This window comes from Macrotis lagotis, chromosome 1 (assembly GCF_037893015.1).
Source record: "Macrotis lagotis isolate mMagLag1 chromosome 1, bilby.v1.9.chrom.fasta, whole genome shotgun sequence".
Taxonomy (NCBI): Eukaryota; Metazoa; Chordata; class Mammalia; order Peramelemorphia; family Peramelidae; genus Macrotis; species Macrotis lagotis.
Window position 1 is genome coordinate 216922649 of NC_133658.1, and position 25562 is coordinate 216948210.

At 35.2% G+C, this 25562-nt stretch overlaps 1 protein-coding gene across 3 annotated transcripts in view; it reads right to left on the reverse strand.

Moving 5' to 3' along the window:
• The window catches only part of MBOAT2 (membrane bound glycerophospholipid O-acyltransferase 2), a 167825-nt gene that overhangs the window by 61337 nt on the left and 80926 nt on the right, over positions 1-25562 (reverse strand). For all 3 annotated transcript variants that reach the window (XM_074209624.1, XM_074209622.1, XM_074209623.1), the window contains exon 4: positions 3498-3593. In XM_074209624.1, coding sequence (XP_074065725.1) covers positions 3498-3593 — 96 coding nt within the window. The remainder of the gene's footprint in view (positions 1-3497; positions 3594-25562) is intronic.

A 25562-nucleotide genomic window follows, 5' to 3' on the forward strand; every position in this document is an offset into this window, starting at 1 on the left:
TTAGGGCAGTTAGGAGTATACACAAAGAGTGCAGGTATAAGGTGATTTTGATGTGATGATATAAAAAAAATTAATGAATGAGAGAGTATTGTATGGAGAAAAGGGAAGGGAAAATGAGGAAGTAAAATGAGGTAAATAATCTCACATAAAGAGGTGAGAGAGACTCAGTAAATGGATTGGAAAAAAAGGAATGTAGGTGAGCATCACTTGAATCTTACTGTTATCAGAACTGGCTCAAAGAGGAATTAACATATATCTGAGGTAGAGAAATATTTCTAGCCCTTTAGGGAAGCAGGAAAAGAAAGCAACAAGAAAAGGAGTGGGGGATAATAGAAGGGAGAGCAAATTAAGGAATGCAATGGTCGGAAGTAAAACACCTAGGGAGGGACATGGTAAAAAGAGAGAAAGAAGCTTAAACATGGAAAAATTAGGCTGGAGTGAAATAATACAGTTAATAATCATAACTGTGAATCTGAATGAGATGAACTCACCCATTAAAAAAAAAGCAAATAGCCAAGTGGATTAAAACTTCTGATACTTTCATGTAAAAGCTGCTAAATCCTTCATAAACCTGAGTGTGGCTACTCAATATTTGAACTGTTTTTTTCTGGTTGCTTGCAATATTTTCTCCTTGATTTGAGATGTTTGAAATTTGGCTGCAATATTCCTGAGGAAATCGCTTTCCAGAAGTAATCAGTGGATTATTTCAATTTCTATTTTACCCTCTGGTTCTGGGATATCAGGACAGTTTTTCTTGATAATTTCTTGAAATATGATAACTAGGCTCTTTTTTTATTATTGTGGTTTTTACTTAGCCCATAATTCTTAAGTTATCTCATTTGGATCTATTTTCCAAATCAGTTATTTTTTCAGTAAGATATTTCACACTTTCTTCTATTTGTTGATGCTGTTTTATTGTTTTTGATGCCTTGTAGAGTTATTAGCTTCCACTTATCCAAATATAATTTTTTGTACCTACTCTTCCATTCATCCAATTCTCCTTGTTAAGGAGCTGTTTTCTTCAATGAATTTTTATTCTTTTTCCATCTTTTCTGCTTCTTTTCTCAAGCTATTGATTCTTTTCTCATGACTATTATATCATTCTCATTTCTCCCCAATATTTATTCTTTCTTATTTGATTTTCAAAAGTCTTTTTGAGCTCTTCCAGAAGTTCTTTTGAGTCTGACACCAATCAATTCATAATGTTATTTTGAGGCTTTCACAAGTAGCTGATTTGACATTTCTGTCTTTTGAAGTTGAATTATAATAGTAACTTTCTTTGGTCAAGTTTTTTTTGTTGTTTTATTGCCAGTTTTTGTTTGTTGTTATTTGCTCATTTTCCCACCAGATTTCTTGACTTCCAATTTTATGTTAAAGTTCGGCTCTGCTCCTAGACTAGAGGGAGCACGGTCCCACAACAACAACCTGGGGTGCAGGAGACACTCTCCTAAACTTCAAGTTTTTCATTTTGCAATTTTCAGAGTTAATTGTAGAAACTTGTAAGATTTCAGTCCTTTTAAGGTGGTGTGATCTAAGGAGAGGTGGAATCACTGCTCTCTTAGCTTGTGATCTGATCTGTGAGGGACCCTAAGCATTCTTTTCCAGCCTGGATCTATAGACAGATTCCCGCTCCCCTTTGGCTGCACACTCTAGTGTGCTAGTGCTCCTCTTCACCCCAGTTCTGTGACTTGGATCTGTGATTCAGAATCCTGTTGGGCAATGCAATAGAATCCTATACCCAGTGTGAGAAGATGCTGACCAGTTTCCAGTCCTCTTACTATCTGTGGTCTGAGAGCTCCAGAAGTTACTGCTACTGATTCAGTAACTACCAAGGGCTGCACTGGCTTGCTGGGGAGAGGCCATTGCTACCTTGGGTTAGGCACAGGGCCTCTCTGTTCAGGACCTTGTTGCTAGCCAGTGCATACAGGGCCTTAAGGCCTCCCTGCTGGCTCAGGCTAGGGCATAGGAGTCTGACTGCTGCCTTGCTGGGGTGTGGCTGATGCTGGCTTACAAGGACCACTTGAATTCAATTGTGTTCCATTCTCACATGGGTGAGACAGACCTTTCTTGTCAACTTTCTAGATTGTGTTAGGCTGGAAAATTGTTTCACCTCATCATTTTGTTGGTTCAGCCAGTTGGGAATGTGTTTTGAGGCATTATTTTAAAGTTGTTTGGAAGGGAATTTGAAATTTCTTAGGTGAGTTCCTACCTTGTTCTGTCATCTTGACTCTGCCTTAACAATGCCTTCTCTACTGGATCATTTTTCATGAAATATATCCTTAGGGATACAATATCAAAATATATCTCTTTGAACCTATCATTCTGTCAAGTTCTGTCTCTTCATTATTCTCTTGGTTCTCTTTCCTTCTCAGTCTCCTTCCTTGGTCCATCAGTCTTTCTCTTACCCTCTAAGTATTCTCAAATAATCTGTCTACAATCCTTTACTTTTTTTCTCTGTACTCTTGATTTGTTATCCATTCTCACTGCTTTGATATCTCTATTTAGATGACTCTCAAACCTACATATGTAGCCACAATCTTTCACCTCAACTTCCACTCCTATATCTCCAACTATTTTTGGATATTTCCACTTGGATAAAATAATAACAATTCATAGTTCTCTATCAATTAAAGCTTGTTTTGAGGAAAGCATTTACAATATCCTGACAATTCAAACTCAAATGTAAAAAAATGAATGTCATCTTTTTCTCATGAACTTCTCTCCTTCCACCCAACTTCCTTATTTCTGTTGATGCTCCCTGTTACCCATGATTGAAACTTCAAAATTATCTTTGATTTATTTTTCTTCTTTACTTCCCATATTCAATTAGCTATCAAATTCTGACAATTCTACACCTACAATATTTCATCCTTCTCTTCCTTTAAGTTAGTGAGTGTGACACAGATTACATTCAGCAAAGGATACTAAGAAAAACCAAGGTAAAAGAACCAAGAGAGAACATAGTTACGAAAACCCAGAGAGAGAAGGGTAGCTTACTGGTGTAAAACGCTATTGAGAAGCTGAGAAGAGTGAAGAAGCTTTCAAACAGCTATAGTATACTTTGTCTTCAGAGTTCCTAATAGTACTTTTTATGTCTTAATGTATTCTATATTTTATCATATTTATTTGTGTTTAGACCTTAAGTTCCTTGAGAGTAAAACCTATATAATTTTTCATCCTTATATCCTCCCTAACAATTATCTAAAAAAAAATAAAACTTGAAACAAAAATCAGGTAATTATAGGAAGAATCAAAATATTATGCTTTGAGTTTTTCCATTATTTTAACCCAAATCATAAATGTTTTACAATAAAATTACTATTTAAATGTTTCATGTCTAAATTGGATTACTTGAATAAAAACCAAAACAAAATGGAAAATAATAGATGTAAAGCTAAATATGGCACAGAAAATAACTGTTCCTTATTTCTATCAAAGTATTTTATGTAATTAGATATCATATAATGTATCTTTCAAGATGAAAATTTTATTCTTACCCTGAAAAATCAGCAGAATATTGTCCATAATCGAAGATATAGACTCTGGTAACTTGGCACACTGTAAGGTATCCCAAAGCAAATACAAAACAATATCTGGAAAACAAAGAAATATAACAAATTATGTTTAAAAAATTCAAAATTTTCTATCCTAACCCCTAAGATCATAAATCCAACTAACATTACCATGTCTAATCTTAATCTTCACTCTTCTTAACTTCTTATTAGCATCTCAAACTGGTAATTACCCTTTTGTTTCTGAGTTCTCATGACCCTACTCTCGCCAGGTACTTCTGCCATATTCTCCTGCTATAGAGGTATCTCCCAATGGTCTTTTAGATTCTCTTTTCTATATTCTCTCATTTGGTTATCTCAACTTTTACTGGTTTAGTTATAGCTATGCAGAAGATTCCTCAACTTATATATCTAGTTATATGTGGCACAATGGAAGATCCAACTTCAAATTTCACCTCAGATATGCATTTACCATATGATCCTAGACAGGACACTTAACTTCTGCCTGCCTCAGTTTCTTCAGTTGTAAAATGGGGATAATAAAAAATGTCATAGAATTGTTGTGAGGATCTAATGAGATAACTGTAAAGCACTTAGCACAGTATCTGACACATAATAAGCACCATATGTAGGCTATTATTATTTTTATTATTAGGATATTCACAAATATTTGTGTGTGTGTGTGTGTGTGTGTGTGTGTGTGTGTGTGTGTGTGTGTGTGTGTAGGACCATACTCTTATTTCCAGAGCTCATCATCAATTACTCCTTGGCTATTTCAAGTGACTAAATGTCTCAGAGACATCTAGAACTCATCTTGTCCAAAACTGGAGTCATTCAGCTTCTTTCCATGGGTTTTCTTTACTCACTAGATAGGCTTCTTAAAAAATCGGGAATGTCTTTCTGCTTGTATTTCTAGGCCCACCTCTTAGCACAGTGCCTGTTACATAGTAAATTCTTCACAAATGTCTGTTGACACAGTTTTTTAATTGTTACCAAACAGTAGGATGCATTCCCTCATACTCAAAACTATTAACTCTTATTCTTTCCAAGTGTTGAGAACATTGAATTAAGTTCTTTACTGAGGAACTTACAGTATCTTGAGCTGGAAATGATCTCAAAGACTATTAGCCCAAAGACCATTTTATAGCTTAAGTACAGAGAAGATGAATTCTCTGAAGTTACATTGCAGTTAATTCAATCTGTGAATAATCCAATCCAGTCCCTTCACCCATTTCTCCTTTAGTCTATCTGTCTTTTGACTGGACATCATACCCATTACAAGGAGAAGGGATAATAAAGGATAAAGAAACACCAACAATTTCTTCTGATAAATTTAGCAATTCTGGTTGGGTTAGGGTGGGGACATAAATTCTTAACATAAGGAAGGTTTTTAAATTACTTGTGGTTTTTAATGACTCAAGATATGTGTACTAAAATCATCAATAATCTTCAGACAAAAGACACTTGAGAATTGATGGTACTAAATTCTGAGTCCAAATGAAAGATATATAATTGTGGGTCTTTAGGCACGGAAAAGAATAACAAGTTCCTTAAATATAATTACTGAATGATAGCTTTTTAAAGTAACTGCTACTCATATAACAATATTTTTTTTTAAAGAAGGTTTAACAAAGCAATTTTTTTTTTTGGTTGAGGCAATCAGGGTTAAGTGACATGCCCAGGGTCACACAGGTGGTGAGTGTCTAAGCCAGGATTTCACTCAGGTCCCTCCAAAAGCTAGGGTCAGTATTCTATCTACTGTGCCATAAAGCATTTTAAATACTTCATTCTCTCATCTGAGCAACAGAAGACCCCTGGAAGACAAGCACTACAAATATTATCCCCATTTTAGAGATAAGAAAAAAGCATTTACCAGATGTGAGAGTCTAACCAATGTCTCTCTTGACTCTAATCAGGAAGTATTTTTCCACTAAGATAAAATAAAATATGGGGATGAAAAGTATACTAGAAGTAATAGTGCAGTTATAATTTCTGATTCAAATTTTTTAGAAAGCATGCTAAAATGGAAAAAAATTTTTCATAAGTGTAATATTTCTATCATTATATATGTGTATCCATGGGTTTGCAACCCAAAAGTGGTTTGTACAATTAGAAAACAAAGTCATTTCTTTTCTCTTTTTTTGGCTTTTTATAAGGCAGTGTGGTCAAGTGATTTATCCAAGGTCACATAGCTAGGTAATTTTTAAATGTCTGAGGTTGAATTTGAACTTGGGTCCTCCTGACTCCAGGGCTGGTGTTCTATCTACTGTGCCACTTAGCTGTTCCCACTTCATTTTTTAAGAAGTTCCTTTACTTATAAAAATGAAATTGGAAGAGATACCACTGTACTATGGTTTAAATGAGCTGCCATTGCAAATAATGATAGGTCTGTGAGCTTATCAAAGTGAAACTTCTGCCAGGCATTTTTAATAGTCACAATTTGGCATATTTTACCACTCTATTATTAAAATTAAATCAAATTGCACACTATCATTGTTAATTATGATATGAAGATGGATTAACAGAACTATAAAAGCAATGATCCTTATATACTTAATCTTGCTTTTTTTTTCCTACAAAAATAGAATTCTTCATTAAAATAAGAATAAACATTAGTTATTATTGGTTTGTTACAGGCACACAGCCTGTTCTACTCAGTTTTATGAGGCATTGTTTGATCAAAAGTTTCCATGAGATCATTTAGTTTCATAGGCATATTGTTTAAATTGGGTCCAACTCATGTTACAGTAGGGTTTTACAACTTTATCATGGGGTTTGGATAAAATTCATTAATAATGCTGTTGTGAAATAAAGTTAGACAGAAAAACATTATGGAGGAGACATATTTACTATATATTTATAGTACAATTTTCAAGAGGAGGCAGGATGTCTAATTTTTTTCTCTGCATGTTCAGTGCTACTTAATGTGTATCTGCTGGACTGAATAAAATATCATTTAAAGACATACTAATATTTATGTAAAATAAAGTATCTCAATCATCTAGTTTCATTATGATGAATTCCTCTTTAACCTAACCATGGTTTTTATACCAGGTTGAAAAGAGCATAACTTTCTAATTAGAAGCATAACTTTCTAATTCAAAGAACCTTTCTTGTTGTCTGACTCTTCAAACCTTAACAACAGCTCCAGGATGCTCTCTGTAATTTCATGAGGTGTTAACTATCTTCTCATTCAACTCTACTTCTCTTAGTGAAAGAATCATTAAAGGGATTAAGAAAAAGGCAAGGAGCAGTGAAAGAAACAGAAGAGCAGTTAGACAATGATAACTAAGAAAAAGTATGTATTATGGATGGAACAAAGACAGCAGTAATGTTATTTAATGCTCTAGAAAGGTTAAGAAGGATAACTTGAGAAAACAATGAGAGAAAGTATGAAGGAAGAGAAAATAAGTGTTCACTAAAATAAAAAAAGATAGGTTCATATAGTTTTTAGATCTATATCTAGAAGGGACCACAAAGGAGAAAAGGCTCCTTTATTTAATCAATTTTTAAAAATAGCATCACAAAGTTAGAACTGGAAAGATCCTACAAGACCACCTAGTCAACACCCTTATTTTTAGTCATTGCATCGATAAAAGTTTCTAAGTCAATCAACGTCTGTTGTCTTTGCAATGTTACTATAGGCTCTACTCACTTCACTTTGAATCAGTTCAAACAAGTCTTTCAGGTTAAGTTTCGTACCTCTTGTTCCAAACTATTAATTCTTTTTTCATGCCTTTCTTCCAAACCTCTTATTCTTTAACTCATTTTTTCTTCTATAGTTCTCATTTATTTTTTATTTTTTTTAATTTTTTTATTTAAGGCAATAGGGTTAGGTGACTTGCCCAAGGTCACACAGCTAGGCAATTATTAAGTGTCTGAGGCCACATTTGTACCCAGGTCCTCCCGACTCCAAGGTCGGTACTCTATCCACTGTGCCACCAAGCTGCCCCTCATTTATTTTCTTAAAAATCCTTTTAAACTCAAAAAAACCCCTCATCATTCTCTTATTTTGAGTTTGTATCTTATGCTTCCCGATCTCCATAATAGCTCTTTATTTGGATTTTTTTCTTGCTTGATCCTTCTTTCAGCCTACTTTTTTGACTTTGAACTTTATATTATGATCAGAGCTCTGCATATTTATGCTTGGCTTAATTGGTCACAGTCGGACACATTGTATTTTGTTTCTACACAGTGAAGTCATTTTGGTCTTCCTCAATATCCAAGGACAAGAACCAGAACATTTATCGGAAGCATATCTGAACTGAGCTATTGTTCTCTTGCATCTGTTGCTTTCAGAGGTTAGGTTGGGGACCTGCAACCTTTTTAGTGCTTCCAAAGTGATGTAATCCAGGGTGAAATTTGCTCAACACTCTCTTCATCTGAGCTTTCCAAGTTCCTGACCCAGATTTGGGTTTATTGGCTTGAAGTTTCATTAGATTGCTGCTGGACTCAGCCACTAGGAAGTTGTACCAAAGTTTAGAGTCAGTGAATTTTAGGTTCTTCTTGGTTCAGGATTCTTGTCATGAATCTAGAGCTAGAGGCAAGGACTGAATTCCTGTTCTGCTCCTAGGATCAGAGTTACTCTTTGCTTCTAAAATTGTTCCTTGCTCAGTACAAAGCTGTGGTCCACAATCTTCTTTGTCACCCCCAAGTGAAAGTCACTTCCTCAATTTGCCCTGAATCTATAATCTATCTTGGTCCATACCAAGATAACTTGGTCCTACCACAGTCCCTGGGGCCCAGTCTTAACCTTCTCAAACTAGAGGATTTGAGTTGGTCCTGGCATGTGAAGAAACTCCATAGCAAGATGGCCATAAGCATCTCTTATTAGGTCTCCCCTCTTTATTAGTGGTGATCCCTTTCCACTGCAAGGTTTAGATAATATTGTATCAATTACCTCTGTTATTAAAAGTGCAGAGATTCAATTCGATAGTCATTTATCAAACACTAATTATATGTCAGGTCCTATTATAAGTTGTAGGATTATAAATACAAATGAAACAGTCCCTATCTTCAAGGTAAGACTTTGAGATTGATTTACTATTTATGAGGAAAAGAAGAGAGTTACTAAATATAAACAGATGGAATGGATGCCTGTTAGGTTTCTTGCATCTGACACACTGGCACAGTTAGAATTTTGGGCTTTGGGGGCTGATTACTCAAATTTAAATCTAAGCTCTGCCTATGTATGCCTTTTAAGTAAAGTCAATTCATCTCTTTGAATCTCAGGTTCCTCATCTGCAAAATGATTATGTAGCTAAGTTCACTGAAAACTCTCAATATTTTATCTTATGGTTAGGTTGAATGGAAGCTTCAGAAAGTTGGTACCTCTCTTGCTACTTCAGAGAGTTTTATATTATATAGAAGTTTATCTTCTCTTTCAGCTGAGTAAACAAAATGATCTCAACTTTCAGCAATCACAACCAGAATGTGATCAATAGTTTTCAAGATTCAACTCAAAGTGCTCAAAGAAACAAATAATCAAACGACTATAGCAATCCTGGATGAATTAACATCAGATAATTTTGATGGTTTTTAATCTGAGGTCTTTGAACTTTAAAAAAATTAATCATTTCAATATAATTAGTTTCCCTTGTATTTTTATTTATTTTATACATTTATAAACATCATTCTGGGAAGTCCATAGCAACTACCAAGAGAGGTGAAAAATAAAAAAACTTTAATAACTTTAGCCTAGAACATTATGGAGGAAATGATAAAACAGTAAGATATAACTGAAAAATAAAAAAACAAATTTTGACTCCAAAATTCTAGATTGAAATCCCAATAGAATTACTATTATATGATCTTGGGAAAATTATCTAATTTCTCTGGGCTTCAACTTCAATATTTATAAAAGGAAGGGAACTGCACTAGATTACTTAGTACTGAGGTTGATTCCTAAAATTTTATGAAAAAGTTATACAACAATCTATGCAAAACACTATGGAGAAGTTACAAAACAGAAATAATACCTAAAGCAGACATACTGAATTTATCACACTCAAATAATTTCCTTCACCTAGTAAAAATAAAAGTCAGCCATGTCAATTTAGTTAGTAGAAAATTAATACCTGTGATAGGATGAAAAACAGTATTTTCTCTGAGTTATTTATTCTCAAACTAAAACAGCAAACTCAATCACTATATTCAGTACGTGCTCAAGAATAACCTTGAGTTCAAATGTGGTTTTGTTGAAAAAGAACTGAAGCAGAGTATTTATAAAGCACCATAATTTGGGATACAAAATTAAGAAATTATTGAAACATTTAGATGCAATGCAGCAGAGGAAGATAGAATTGAACATAATGCTACTGAAAAACAATTAAAAAATAGCATAGAATCATAGGATTTAAAATTGTTAGGCACTTTGGAGTTTATCTTGTACAATCCTCTCATTTTAGAGATGAGTTAACAGGGGTCTGGAAGGATTAGATCACAAGTCCAAAATTGCACATAGAAGAGCTGATTAGCACTGACTACTTTCTTTTCAGCTACCTATCCCTACTCCAGTTCTAATTGTGTAGAATTCTTATTCTGGTTTACTTTGCTTATATATCACTTATTTCAAGAACTTTATTCCTCTAAAGGAATAAGTCAGCTGCTAAAGGGAGTAATATTAACTTTAGATTGTAATTAATTTTATAGTAAAAACAAGTAGAAATAATGTAAGAAAAAATTACACTAAGAAAAACATGGAAAGAGCACTGAATAGACAGAGGACATAGGTTTGAATCTTGGCTCTGGTTACTAAGTAGATAATGTAAGTCTATGAATCTCATTTTCATTATTCAGGAGATCTACTCTCATTAATTAAAAGGTGGTTATGAGTAAAATACTTTGTAAACATTAAAGTATTATATAAATGTTATTAGTAGACTAAAGGCTTGGAAAGACAAGAAGGTAAAGTATTCAGACTATAATTAAAATATCCAGTAAGTGTAGATATTATCAGAGGATCAGATGCTTTATAGAGTAATTCCAAGGGGTGCATCTACTTCTGAGAAATGCAAATGAATTGATATTGCTTGCTGGAGGATGGATACATTTACACTTAGCCTTAGAAAGCAATATAATAAGTGAGATTTTGCATTAGTAATTAATATTTACAGATTTCCTCACTGATAATATTTTATTGAGAAAGCAAAACAGAGTAATTACAGAGATGGATTAAAGTACTTCCTCTCACATATTCCAGCTGTCTGACCCTAGGCTACTCTACCAACCTCACAGTGCTCTACCCAGTGTTGTCAAACTCAAATACAAAAAAAGGGTCACATAAATATGTGTATGTGTATATATATATATATATATTCTTATATATATGTATATGCATATATATTGTATATATACATATATATGTATATAGTATATATGTATATATATGTATATATACATATGCATATATACGTATATATGTATTTATATTCTTGCAGGAAGTTTTAAATTTTAATGTTATCTATATTTTATTATATTTACATTATAAGTTACATTTATATTGTTAAATATTTCCCAATTATGTTTTAAGCAGGTTCAGGCTCTATTCAGGAGTGTTTAGAGGCTACGTATTTGACCCCTTTGCTCCAAAGAAGGTGCAGCCCTGCAACTTTACTGTTCCTAATCAGAACCTTCCTACAGCAATGAAATTACAGATCCATCCAAATGTTAACAGTGAGGCTTTTGCTTTATTTCTAGAATCTCTATGTAGTAGAAGTTCATTTTTCTTCTCCTATAGAATTTGAGGAAGAATTCAGATTCCAAGGAAAAAAAAAACTATAGGCACCTTACTCAAAGGCCCTTGATAGTCACTTCAGAGAATAATTTATGTCAGCCTCTTGGTACTAACCAGAGGATTTATTGGCAGAACTTCATAGGAATACTCAAGTCAATAGTAATTAGTTAATTGCTTTTTACTTTCTTGTTTCTAAAGTTTCTAAAACTAGTCAAGCTCTCCCCTCCCCCCACCAGTTCTCCAATTATAATTTCATAGGTAAATATATATACCTGAGTCTAAAGGTCCCCTTCAGATGGGGGAAGGGAGATTGTAGATAAGATCCTTCATATCTCTCAGGTTAGCCAACTGTGTCTGTAGCCTGAGGGAACATTCCAATAACACATGCTTATATCTTGGTTAATGCTCAAAGACCCCAAAACATCTAGAATTGGGAGTATCTTCCAATATATGAGGATTCTAGGATTCTGCTCCACACCAATCTCCTGATGTCAGAGATAGGGTTTCTCTGTACAGAAGAGGAAAGCTGAGAAGTTATTTTGAGAACTACTACAACTTCTTAATCCAGATGCAGATTTAGAGGACCACGGAACATTCTTCTGTCTATTCTTCCTGAGGCCCTGGTAAATTCTACAGAATATTCTCTAATAAATCTCATTTAAACAAATATTGCAAGGGCTTTCGTTTTTTCCTCCACTTTTGTATGGATGCTGAGCTACCAAATAATCTCTCACATGGAGACTGCTACCAAATATAGGAGTTAAGATGGTTCTGAGAAGTTAATCAAATCTCATTTTAAGACTCCATCCCATATTTGTAGTAAATAGCCCTTATTTAATATGGTTAAAGAATATAAGATACTTGAGAACAGAGATTGTTCATTTGACTTTGAATAGCTAGCACCTGGCACAGTGCTTACCACATAGCAAGTGCTTAAAAAATGAATTTAGTCAATATTAGACAAAGTTTGTGGAGATCCTTACCAGTTAAGGAAAAGGGAAATCAGAAAAACAGTCATAGGGAAAATAGCATTTTGGTTGTGCTTTTAAACTATGGTGAAGAATTTTTTTTTTAAATGTTATCTCTTGTTTTTAATATCTTCATTTTCAAACATACCATTTCTCTACCATAGCTATTCACTATAACAAATAATAAACAAAGAGCAAAAAACACTTTGGCAAAATTAACCAATATTTCAACCAAGTGTAATGGTATAATGCTTTGTACTCATAGTCCCCTACTTTTATAAAAGAGGGAAACAATATATTTTTTCCTCACTTCAGCCAGAACAGGCTTGGTTCATCTTTGTTCTTTTCCATTTACATTAAATATATACATATATGTATGTATATATAGACATTATATATATATTCTTTGTTGCAAATTTTGTATATGAAGGGCCTCTCTTTCTTTGAGCTCCTTAGTATATATGCTAAATGTAAAATCTCTAGGTCAAAGAATATAGATATTTGAGTCACTTTCTAAGTATAATTAAAAATTGCTTTCCAAAACAATTGGATCAATTCATAGCATCATCATTGTCTGAGTGTGACCATCTTTCTACAGTTTTTTCATATGGACTATTCCAATATTTTATCATCTTTACCAAATTATTTGGTAAAATGGGAATCCTCAGGATTGTTTTGAAGTAGATTTCTTTTATTATTAGTGGAACCACATGTCATATGATTTAATAGTTAGCAATTCTTTTGAGAAATCTTATACATTTCCATTCATGATTTTATATATGTATATCTTAGATTTCAGGCAAATCACTTATCTCTGGGTCTCAGTTTTCTCATCTATGAAAGGAGGAAATTGGACTCATTAAACTTTCATATCCCTTTCATCTCTAAATCTATAGTTTTATGGTCTTTAGAGGGAGAAATAGTAAATTCAATTTTGAACATGCTGACTTTAAGCAGTTGGCAGACTATCTGGATAGAAATATTCTGTAGGCAGACTGAAGAAAATTAACAGTTTAAAAGAGATGTCAATGAATTGAAACATAAACGTGGGAGTCATCAACATAAGAGATAGAAAGCATGAAATTATCAAAAGGAAATATTGCAGGGGGGGTGGGGTGGGAGGGTGGTGCTGAAGGTGAAAGAAAGTTAAAGAATGAAGCACATTCACATCAATTAGTCAGAAAGAGGATAAAAAGAATGTTATTTAAGAGTATCCAGGTTGGGGCAGCTATGTGGTACAGTAGATAGAGCACAGGCCCTGGAGTCAGAAGGACTTGAGTTCAAACCAGACTTCAGACACTTGATACTTAATAGCTGTGTGAACTTGGGCAAGTCACTTAGCCCCACTGACAAAAACAACAACAAAAAAGATTATCCAGGTAAGAAGAGATCAAAAAGGTCAAAAGTTTGAGGGGGGGAAGCGTTGGAAGAATAAAATGAAGAGACAAAAAAAAAAACAAAACAAAACCAAGCCGATAACCCTACTAAAATCTGAAAAAGAAAATAAGAAAGGATATACAGTTTTTGATTCATTATTTATATCTGAAAAGAGAAAATGGAAGATATGGAAAACAGAATTATTGAGAAGTGTGATCTAGTATTTTAATTAAAAATATCATCTTTGTAAATGTCTTATTATTTACTCTCTACTTCTTAGAATTGTCTAATGTAGAATTCTTACAGAATTAGAAAAATTCAGAATTACCAGTGATTTACCACTAGTTTTATGCTGAGCACATTAACTTGATCTCTCTGGACCTCAGGTCTCATCTGAAAGATGACAACTTTTTTGGACAAAATGAACTTTTAAATAGTCTTTCAGCATAGGTGCCCTTGATCCCATCCCATTCTTCTTAGGCACATTGTACCCACTCTTCTACCCATTATCTTTTCACTGATTTGTTCCTTCCTTGATATCTACAAACATATACTATCTTTAAAAAACAAAAAGAAAACTTTATTATATTCTATTTATTATATTCTCATCATCTCCTTCTTAGCTAAATTCCTGGAAAAACTATACACAGGGAATCTCAACTTCTTTTCTTCTACTCTCTTCAGTATTCGGCATTCTAGTTTCTGTTCAATTGAAACTGCTCTCTTCATACATAGTTACTAATGATTTCTAAACTACTAGATCAATGACTTTTTCCTTATTTCTCATCTTTCTTTACCTCTATGAATTTATTTAACATTAATTATCAGTTCTTTCTTCCTTTTGTTTTTTTTTCTGGTCATTCTCTCTTTTTTGTGATAATCTCTCGATTCTCTTATTTCCATAACTTCTCCTTTTCATTCTCCTTTACCAAAACTTCATTCATATCAGGCTCCCCCAACCCTCCATCCTGGGTTTTCTTCTCTTAACACTCTTGACTAGAGATCTCATTTAGCTCCAGTGGATTTAATTATCATCTCGCTGATGACTCTCAGAACTACACAACTAATCTTAGTCTTTCTTATGAGATCAAGTCTTGCCTCTTGGACATTTAAATTGGATGCCCAGAGGTATCTTACACTCAACAAATCTAAAGCAGAATTCATTATCTTTCCCCCTAAATCCATTCCACTTTCAAACTTTCCTATTATGGTAGAGGGTACCATTATTTTCCTAGTAACTCAGGTTCACAATATTGGTATTATCCTCATTTCATTATTCTCACTCATCTTATTAGTGCACTGTATTTTTTATTCTGGATGGGGCCCATGAATAATTATTTTATTTTAATACAGCGCTAAAATAACCTAAGGTTGGACAGTCCTGATCTAGGCCTTTCCTATCTTTCCAGTCTTCTTACACTTTGGTATTCCCCACTAAATTCTCTGATTCTAAATCTTTATCAGTGCTGTACTTTATCATGCCTGGACCTCCTGGGTGTTAACCTGCCATTATCATCTCTACCTTGTAGGAAGTCCAATAACCTAGTTTTTACATAGAACATATTTTGCAAGAAGTTCTATCATTCAGTAAAGAACAAAGGGCCTTGCTTAAAACAGAGGATGGGGAGCAGGGGGAGATGGAGGGTTAAAGATGGAATAAAAAAAGATCCCAATAATTAATGAGCCATTTAATAGGACATTCTGCCAGAAGAACTGGGCAGCCAAATGCAGCACATAGCTATTTTGATTTAAAAGTTTGAGGGGCTTTTCACTTACAAAAAAAAAATTTATGAAGAACTGGTTTTTATTTTCTATTGATTTTTTTTCCACCTGTGGATGAAATAACTGAAACCTAGAGGAATAAACTAATGCCACTGAACTGTTTAAATTATTTTGTGTTAATAGTACATTTTGAGTATCTTTTTCCACATTAAAAAAACTGTTTCTTAATTACAAATGTTTTCTTTACATTATTTAACAATGTACACTTTAAAAAAAAATAAAATGAATTCAAACCTTGGGGGTTTCTGAGCAGCCTTTAATTGTACATTTTGCACTAACTGGCCATTGCGCTTCTTGTAAGATTGCGCTTTGCGCTGCAGTTTGTTACTTTTGTAGACTTATTTAATGAAACCATTCAAATAAACCGAACTTGCTTTTGTTGAAAAAAAAAAAAAAGAACAAAGGGCCTTCTGAAAATTTTTCCTCAGAAACACAGACTTTAAAAATACCCTATTTTCTGTGAGTTAGGAAAGTTGCTTCTTTAGTTATAGCATTATCACAGCAAATATGGGTTTTGATATTTTTTTTGGCATTTCCTTAGATTATTCCTTTTGTCTATCAAGTTAAAAAATATTTCATCTAACTTAATTTTAATTAAACTAATTTTGTTTATTTAGTTTAGTATATAGCTTTGATATTTAGTTTTGATATTTCTGAAATTACTTGTAATAGTAAAATTAATATTTCTCAAAGGGGAAGATAGTGGCAATAGGGTATTTAATTTAACTAAATGTCTTCCAAAAGCAAATATAACAGTAAATTTGAAATCCTACATATCCTGTTGAAAATGGGCTATTTCTCTCATCTTTCAATCTAACAAAAAATTACTACTAAAAATAATTATATCATTTTTCCTTAAAAACATCTAACAACAAAATAGCCATTTAAAAAATAAAACCATAAAGGTGCCTGAGTCAATTTCTTTGCCTCTATTTACATATAAGTGGTGTGGTAAAATTCAATTTACAGAGTAATTGATAAGATTGGACTGCATGGGTTTTGAGGCTCCTTTCAGTTTTAGTTATATGATTCCATGAATGTTCAGAATTCAGAGATTTCCCCAAAGAAATAAATATTACACAAGGTATTCGCTCACGTATGCACGTCTATTAATAAAAGTCTATTCTAAGAAACAATGCTTTTGAATTTCAGCTCAAAAATCAAGGCTTCCAGAACTCCCCTCTACCCTCCACAGCCATAATGACAAGAACTCTCCTCTTTTAAACTTGATTGGAGAACTCTTGCCCTACCAATATGCTTTTGTGTGGTTAAAACAACATTGTGTAGTGTCTGAACTCTCCTCAAATGAGAAAATCAATTATGCAAGAAATTTTTATAAACCATATATTCTAAAACCAGCAAATGCTTATATAGCCATAATTTCATTTATTAGCATTAAAATAATTTGGTATTTTTTCAATGAAAACTGTAAGGCAGAGCTTCTTAACCTTTTTTTTATGTCATGGATTACTCTGGCAATCTAGTGAAAATTAAGGATCTTTTTTCAGAATAATGCTGTTAAATATATAAAATAAAATATATATGATTTACAAAGAAACTAACTATAAATATAGGTATCAAAATATTTTAAATAAGTTTGTGGACCCCAGGTGAAGAACCTCTGTTGTAAAGGAAAAGGTAGCAATGAAAAAATACTGCTAACACACTTTGTATATCTTTAAAGTTTTTTAACAGACAATAGTTATGAAGAAACACAGTATCATAACTACAACATCATTTATTTTGAAAGGCATCTATGAATCCTTCTAAGTTTCACTTAAGAGACAGAAGCTGTTGATCAGGACATAGACGTCATCTTTCCAAATCAGAGGTGGTTGGGTGATATATTGACAGACATATACAAACATATACAAACTTAATGAATATATCAGGCTCTAGAGGTATTCTGAAGTCTCCTAACCATATGCTACAAACAATATATTCAGAATTCCTTCTCTGTGGAACAGGCTATTAATCCCTGGACTAGGTTAGTGCTTGGAATAACGTTCATAAATATCTAAAGGGAATCAGCAACTTTTTCTTTATAATTCCAAATCTCAAATCTAGAGCTTCCATCAGAGTCTACTTTTAGTCAAATATTTATTCTAACAGTAACTATGAAAGGTCAAAAGATGAACCTTTGGTTCAAAAGGAAGATGGCCATATAAATGGAAGAGAATGCAAAGGGTGTTTATTGAAGGAAGGAACAGTGGATTGGGTCTGAACTGACTCCAACAGTGGGTGGTGGGGAGGGCAAGTCTTTTTATATGGTTTGGAATATAGGAGGCAAGATAGTATAGTTTCTATAGGGAATTCTATAGGGACTGGAGTTGCTGAGGTCTCCATGGAGGATTTGTTTTATTTGGGGGTTTCCAAGACGTGAATGGGCATTGTTTGTAGTTTCAATGGAGATCAGAATTCATATCCTTAAGAAAGGATAATCAATGGGATTCTACTGGGCAAGAATGAAATAGTGCTGAATACAATATTCCAGTCTTGTTTTAATTTTACTAAGGGGGATTGGGGTTGGAGGTTGGTTCTTCTGGAGCTGCTTCTAGCTGAGTAGGGGCAATGATGTCATCAGGAAGAGCAAAGAGTAAAGGGCAGAATTATTGGTATCCTTGGATCAAAAATAACATCATGATTTTGACCATGTGATTTGTTACAGTGTTCACTGTTTTTTGGATGAAGGATGTAAAGCAACCAGAACAAAGGAGGACGCACCATCTTTAAGTCTACCCAAGATTCTATTTCCATGATTGGTTCGAGGGTCAATCTACAGTATAACCCAAGAGAGCAGGAAAGTTGTTAGGAGTTGCCCAAGGTCCTCCCTTTCAAGGAAGAGAGGTGCAGCTTGATTTCCGGTGTCCTTTTTTGCCACACCTTGGGCAAGGCTTGGGGGGGGTGGTCTGGGATTTGGTCACTCATGGAGTTGTCCAATGTCCCAACCAGCCACATTTAAAACAGTCACCTCTGGGATCATTGCCATTATTAAGTGCCCTTTGGGGGATTCAGCACACATTAATGGGAGAGGCTAACATCTGGAGAGATTTAGTTTGGGGTGTAGCTTTCTCTTCATCACAATTATTAAAGATCAAGAAGGCTGCAATGACCAGATCTGCTATAGGTGTTTGGGGGGCACAGTTTCCATCTTCCTCAGCTTTGTACAGATATCAGGCTGACTGAAAAATGAAGTTGATATTTAGGAAAATAATCCCTTCAGGTTATTTGGGATTAATGTTAGTATACTTGATAGTAGCCTCTTTAAGTTTGTTAACTTTATTAAAGTTGACAGCTTTCTGAGATGAGATGTGGCGTGCAGGTCTGCCATCAGGCAAGACATCATGCAGTCTACTGCAAGTAAATCTTGGGAACATTGGTAGTCCCATTTAGGGTATTCCTGAGGAACAGCAGTTGTCTCTATGGGACTGTCTGTGGGATTCTGCTACTTTCCAGACCCTTTCCTTATCATCAGCAGCCAAACAAATGGAAAAAATAACAAAGATCTCTCTCGGTCAGGTTATAGGATACAGTGAGATAAAATTCTTTAGAAAATTGAGAGGGATCAGTAGAATAGAAATAAAGGAGATTTTCATTCTGAAAAAAAGAGAAAGGACATGGATCCCTGAGAGGTTTGCCCTTGGGACCCACCACTTCACCCAAAGAGAGGACAGGATGGGGAGGGGGGTTGGGGGGGAAGCAAGCCTGAAAAGGAAGTGGAAGAGGGGGAGAAGTTGTGGTGGATGAAGAAGGAAGATTATCTGAGGCAGAAGGAGGGAAAATAGATGTTGGGGCTGTACTTTGTGAAAGACTTGACGTGAAGAGTAAGGAGAAGTGAAGTGGTGCTGAAAGGAGGGCATTTTCCAGATGACTGTCTGGAAGAGCAATGGAAGTGGTTAAGGGATTTGATGTACCAGTTTTGGGTAGTTTTGGTGATGGAGAAAAATTTGGGTAACAGAGATAGATTCATATAGGGAAGGGGGAATCATCTTAGTTTAAAAAACAGCTGTACATATGGAAACTCCCTCCATTTGCCTTGCCTCTGACACAGGTTGTTTAGGTCAGTTGAGGATGGCATAATCAAAATTTCCCTCAGGAGGCCATGCTTCTCCATTATCCAATTTACATTGAGGCCACTGTATGTTGGAAAGAAAGACAAGCCATTCAGGTTTGAGTTGGGGGTCTATTTGTTTCAGATTTTTGAAGTCTTATTCCAGTGGAGTATTTTTGGAATGTAAGGTTCCCATGAAGATGAGTACTAGGAGAGATGAAGATTCATAGAGTAGCCCAGGGGTTATAATTAAGATTCACAAAGAGGGTGTCCCCACCTGCTGAGTGGTTTAGTTTCCATAAAAGTGGTGTCCTAGATCCATTTCTTTTTTTCCTGATGCATTTCCCCATGTAGCTAGAATTTTGGAAAGGAATACCCTGAGTATCCTGGCAAGGAAGAAGAGGGAATGTCTAGGAAGGTGCTTTACCTCTCCAATTAGCCTCATCTTCTGAAGTGATCAGGGTGAGTGGGAGTTGTCCTTGAATACCAAGGGTTCCTAGATCCAGGAAAGGGTTGCAGGGTTCCTTTAGGCAAAATCAGGGAGTGAGTCAGTGAAGCTCACTATTTTCATGATAGCAAGCCTTCAGGATTCCCTGCTATTCCTTTCCTCTCTTTAGTTTTTTTTTTTTGCAAGGCAATGAGGTTAAGTGATTTGCCCACGATCACACAGCTAGGTAATTATTAAGTGACTGAGGTCACATTTGAACTCAGGTCCTCCTGACTACAGGGCTGGTGCTTTATTCACTGCACCACCTAGCTGCCCCTTCCTCTCCTCTCTTTTCAAATAAAAGGTCAAAAGGTGAACCCTCAGTAAAAAGGATGGTGCTATAAATGGAAGTGAATGCAAAGCTGTTTATTGAAGGAAGGAACAGTGGGCTGAGTTTAAGCAGACTCCAACAGTGGGCAGTAGGGAGAGCAAGTCTTTTTATAGGATATGAAATATAGGAGGCAGGGTGGGACTAGAAGTTGCAGGGGTCTCCATGGAGGATGTGTTTTGTTTGGGGTTTCCAAGGTGTGACTGGTTATTGTTTGGAGTTTCTATGGAGGTTAGGATTTATGTCCTTAGGAAAAGGTAATCAATGGGGCTCAACCTGACAAGAAGGAAACTCAGGTCTGAAGTCAACACTATGTTTTGATAGGGAAGAGGTCAGTCAAGCTATATCACTGACAAATAGTGACACCTAGATATTTATCACAACTTAATTTTATTCCATTCATTCATAGTTTATTATACAAAGTAAAAAAAAATCTATGACAACTAAATATTTTTGAGGAAATGTTAAGAGTAATATGTTCTATAATTAATCTGTTTTCTCTTCATTGACCATGTCTTGATGTTTGTCCTTCATTCTCAAAGACTATGATATCAGGGGAGGTGATACCATGACAAGCACATGAATAGGATTTCAGTGAGAGGGTGCTGTGCTAAGTCACTAGACTCACTTTCTCCTCCAGAGTCATCTGTGTTCAGTGACCAGATATGAATGAGGACAAATGGAGATGGATTACCTTGGATGTAAGGCAAAAAGGGTTAAGTGACTTGTCCAAGGTCACACAGTTTGTAAGTGGCAAGTATCTGAGACTAGATTCAAATTCACATTCTCCTGACTCCAAGGTCAGTGCTCTATGCACTCTGACACATTAACACAGACTCCTGCCTACTCCCTCATCCCCATCCCATTGTCCAAACAATGGAGATAAAGGCAATGAACTTTCAGTAAAGTACTTAGCCCTTCACTGCCAAGGAGTTGGTAAAACCCTGCCCCAAGGCACAAGATAAACCACCACCAACAAAACAATGGATCCCTGCCCAAGCCTGAAAGCATAGTCTTAGAGTTGTACCCTCATTTACATATCCCTAATTACTTCATCTCTGCTCTCAGAGTTAATGCATCCACATATTCCTAATTACCTCATTTCTGTTCTCCGAGTTTCTGGTCCCATCAAAGTATGCCTAAATTACCTCATCTTCTTACCCCTTCAAAAAAGCTCACCTCTCCTCAGGAGAGATGCTCCTCTTCTGTTCCTGCCCCAATAGCCTCCTTAATTACTTATTCCCTTCAAGGGAGTTGCTGTTGCTATTGCTACTAATCTTTCATTTCCTTAGATCTACTAATCACAGCAATACAAAAAAAAAAAATTTCTGCCTTTAATTTCTTCTGGGTCAGAGTCAATCTTTCAATTACTTCACATTTGTTGTAACCCCTAAATGTCAGAACATTTAGCAGACCAGATTTTCTGGCAACACTAAAAAGGAACTAAAAGGAAGTGAGGCCTCCATCATGGTTTGGATGAGTTTTCCTTTTCCTCAAAGCCATGTCAGCAGAAGTTGCAAAGTTTCCACTTCTCCAAGATCAGGTGGTAACAAAGTTTATACAGTATTGTGCTGATTGGAATGACACAGAATTATCTATCTCTGATAGGGTAAAACTGAAGCTGAATAATTGTGTAAATAGGGCTTGAAAATGGCAAGAGGGGGGCGGCTAGGGCGCAGTGGATAAAGCACCAGCCCTGGAATCAGGAGTATTTGAGTTCAAATCTGGCCTCAGACATTTAATAATTACCTAGCTGTATGGCCTTAGGCAAGCCACTTAACCCCCTTTGCCTTGCAAAAACCTAAAAATAAAATGCCAAGAGGTAGCAGGCCAGGAGGTTGGGAATGACATTAGGGTCTAAGATAAAAGAGGCTTGCATGCTTCCCTACTTTGCCCTCCTCCTAGAACTGTAACTGGTGTTAGGAAGATTGTGCTCTTTTCTTGAGAAAAGAAAATAAACCTCTTTTTGTTCCCCAGTTCAGGTCTTCTGACTATTCTGGAGAACAAAAACTGTAATTCACCCACTCAAATTCCAAGTTCTGCTGTCATACTTATTACAGATGAACTCATTCAATTTGCAGCAAAGGCAAATGACACCAACCTAATCAATTCACTGGAATCTATACCATAGTTATCGTTGTCACATATTTTAGTCTTGTCCAAATCTTTGTGAGCCCATTTGCAGTTTTCTTGGCAAAAATACTAGTGTGGTTTGCCATGTTCTTCTCCAGCACACTTTATAAATGAAGAAACAAAGCAAAGAGGGGGTAAGTGACTTGTCTAGGGTAACACAGGTAATAAGTTTCTGAGGCCAAATTTGAATTCAGGGTCTTTTGACCCCAGCCTAGCCCTCTAGCCACTGTGCCGTTTTAACTGCTCCCAAACCACAGGGGCAGTTTTCATCTGTTCTCAAGCCTCCCACAGCCTTCTCTCCCCCATCTAACTCTCAGCTGACTGCTTTGTCTCAATTCAGTGAAAAAAAATTGAGGCCTTCCACTGAGAGCTTCCTCCTATTCCTTATCTCATATCCCACGGATGCCTTCCCCTACCATTTCTACTTTCACTCATCGTATGTGAAGAGGTAGTCTTTCTCTTTGACATGACAAACTTTGAAATGTGTACAAGTATTCTTATTCTTCTGTCTTCTTCATAATCCCCTCTCCTTCTTTAGCCTTTTTTTTTTTTGTGCAACAATGACTTCCTTACAGCCTACAAACAAGGTCTATTACTTCTAGGACCAAATATAAAATTTTGTTTAGCTTTTAAGAACTTTATAACCTAGCCCTTTCCTACCTTTCCATACTACTTGCTTCCTTCCAAACTACTCTGCAATCCAGCGGCACAGATCTCAATGCTGTTTAAGACACTTAAATTATATCGTTTATTCAAAATGTATTTAAAAAAATCTGAAATATAAAAAAAAGCAAAATAAGAACTAATGATTAAATCTAGCAACAAAAATATAAAATAAAAATTGTAAAGAATGAATGAAAATAAAAAAAAGAGAAAACTAGTTTCAGATGAAAAACAGCAATATTCCTGCTCCCAAAAAACAATAAAAGTGTAAAAGTCAAAAAAACATAAGATTTGGAATCTTAAGAGATCATTTAGTCTGTCAAGGTTTATGCATAAAGATTTATCTCTTTGCTGAGATCATCTGCCCATGGGTTCTTGGTAAGATCCTAGAGAATAAAACATTTATAAAACTAACATGTTATTTCATTTTTAGCCTAAGAAAATTATGGTTAACAGTAGTTAATGGTGCCAGTGTGGATTTGGATAGATGGGAATCTGAGGAGGGAAGGGACCTTAGTTTTCTCTCAGGATGTGCTCATTGGAAGGAAAAATGTCTGCCAAACAGATTCTTGGCCTGTAGTCAGATGTGCTCTTTGGGTGAAAAGAGGTCTGTAACTTTTAAAATCCCAGGTCTATTCTGAACCAGTTTTAAGTTAACAGTGGCTTTGCCTGAAGGTGAGCTTGTTACTTTTCAATTCAAATTGCTCTAGTTTTGTTTCTTTGAAAGTTGAAGTTTTTCTGGGAGTTTTACATTTGGTTATGGGACTCTCATAAGTTGATGAGAATTGCCTGGTTTTTAAGTGGCTCATTGTTGTGCTCAGGGTTTATTCTTAGATCTAAGTGTGGCAATTCTTTGGTGAGTGGACCAGTGGTTAGATCACTGGCACTTTTGTTTGATGAAGCATAAAGGATTTGTCCAGCATCCCTATCATATGACCAGTGACTATTATATGATTTCCTGTTTATTTGTTTAGTGTCTTATTGTGTTATTCTGTTTGGTTTTATGTACAGTTATTGCTGTTTGATAGTTATATCTAATCATGGGACGATCTAAATCTAGATCAGAGATCCAGCAGAGAGAACACCTGTTTTTACAGACTAAACATTATGACTCTAATTACTATGCATTTTTTATCAGCATTAATATAAACTAACAGAGATGACCTGAAATTATGTTGGCTCAAATGGGAATCTTTTGAAAAAATGAAACTGAACTATTTTAAAACAAAATTAATTTTATAAACTAATAAGACTTCTAAAAAAGAATGGGAATGTTTCCATCACTGGTTTAGTGAGATGCTGCAAAGAGAACACAAAGATGAAATTTATTCCCTTAAAGCTCATAAAAAAAGCTTCTTCTCCCCCAAACATCCCTTCCCCTGCTAAAAGCAGTTTCTAAAAGCTTTTCCTCCAGTGTGGGCTTCAGCCTCTCCCCCTACTGGGCAACAGGAGACTTCAAACTCAATCTTTTCTCTTCCCCAAAAGCTTCTAATAAAGTTGCCCCAGCTCCAGATAAAAGCTCAAACCTTGGCCTTGTCAGGATTTACCTTTTAAGGTGATAAATATACCATGTCCTCATGTCATTCCAACTGAAGATGGAGAAGGACGTGCTACATCAGGTATTAAGCTTTATACTGTTCCACGTTAGAAATTTAAGCCATGGGACAGAGGTGAATTATAGGCACTAAAAAAAGACCATGACTTCTGTCATGATCCAATATGCTTTAGTGATCAATTTAAAATAACTCTGGAATCCTATCACCCTGGGATCCCAGACATTTGCCAATTAACAAGAGCCTTAGCTAGAAAAGGAGAGGCAAAGAACTGGTTTAAAAAGGCAGATTTCAAAACTACCTTTGAAAAGTACCAAGAAACAGATCAGGGAAAGGTACTATGTTGATTCTCAAGCATTAGGAGATGTGTTTCTCGAAGTTATCCCACTTGCTTTAACCTGACCAGTAGATTTTTTCAAAACTCAAAACAGTATTTCAATATTTTTTTATTGTTGAGCAGAGGCTTTTGATGCAAATTATGGTCTAAAGCATGATCAGAAAGGAGGAGGAAAGACTCAGATTCTCATTTTGTTAATAATCTTCAACCTTCTGTCACTAAATATTAAACTTGTCCAGTCAGAATGGCAAACTAAGCAAACCCAATTCATAGCTTAGAATTAGCTGCTCAGTTTAAAGATTTCCAAGAAAAGCAAGAATTATTAAGAGCCAAAAATTATGAAATATTTACTATGCAACTTAAACAATGAACAGTTCCTATTCAAAATCCACCTGTCACTGGGAGGCAGTCTGAGAATCAAGTAACAGGGACTTGTACTTATTGCAAGAAGTCAGGCCATTGGAAGAAACAGTGCAAAGTCCTTGTCAAAGATTTAGAAAGCAATTAAAAAAAAAAGGAATTGAAAAAGTCCTTCCCCACAGTCTTTCTAAGCTTTTAAAACTTTTCTTTCTGCTACTCTTCGATGGAACCATTTTCAGCTATTGACCTGCTTCCCTATCCTGTGTTGCCCAACCC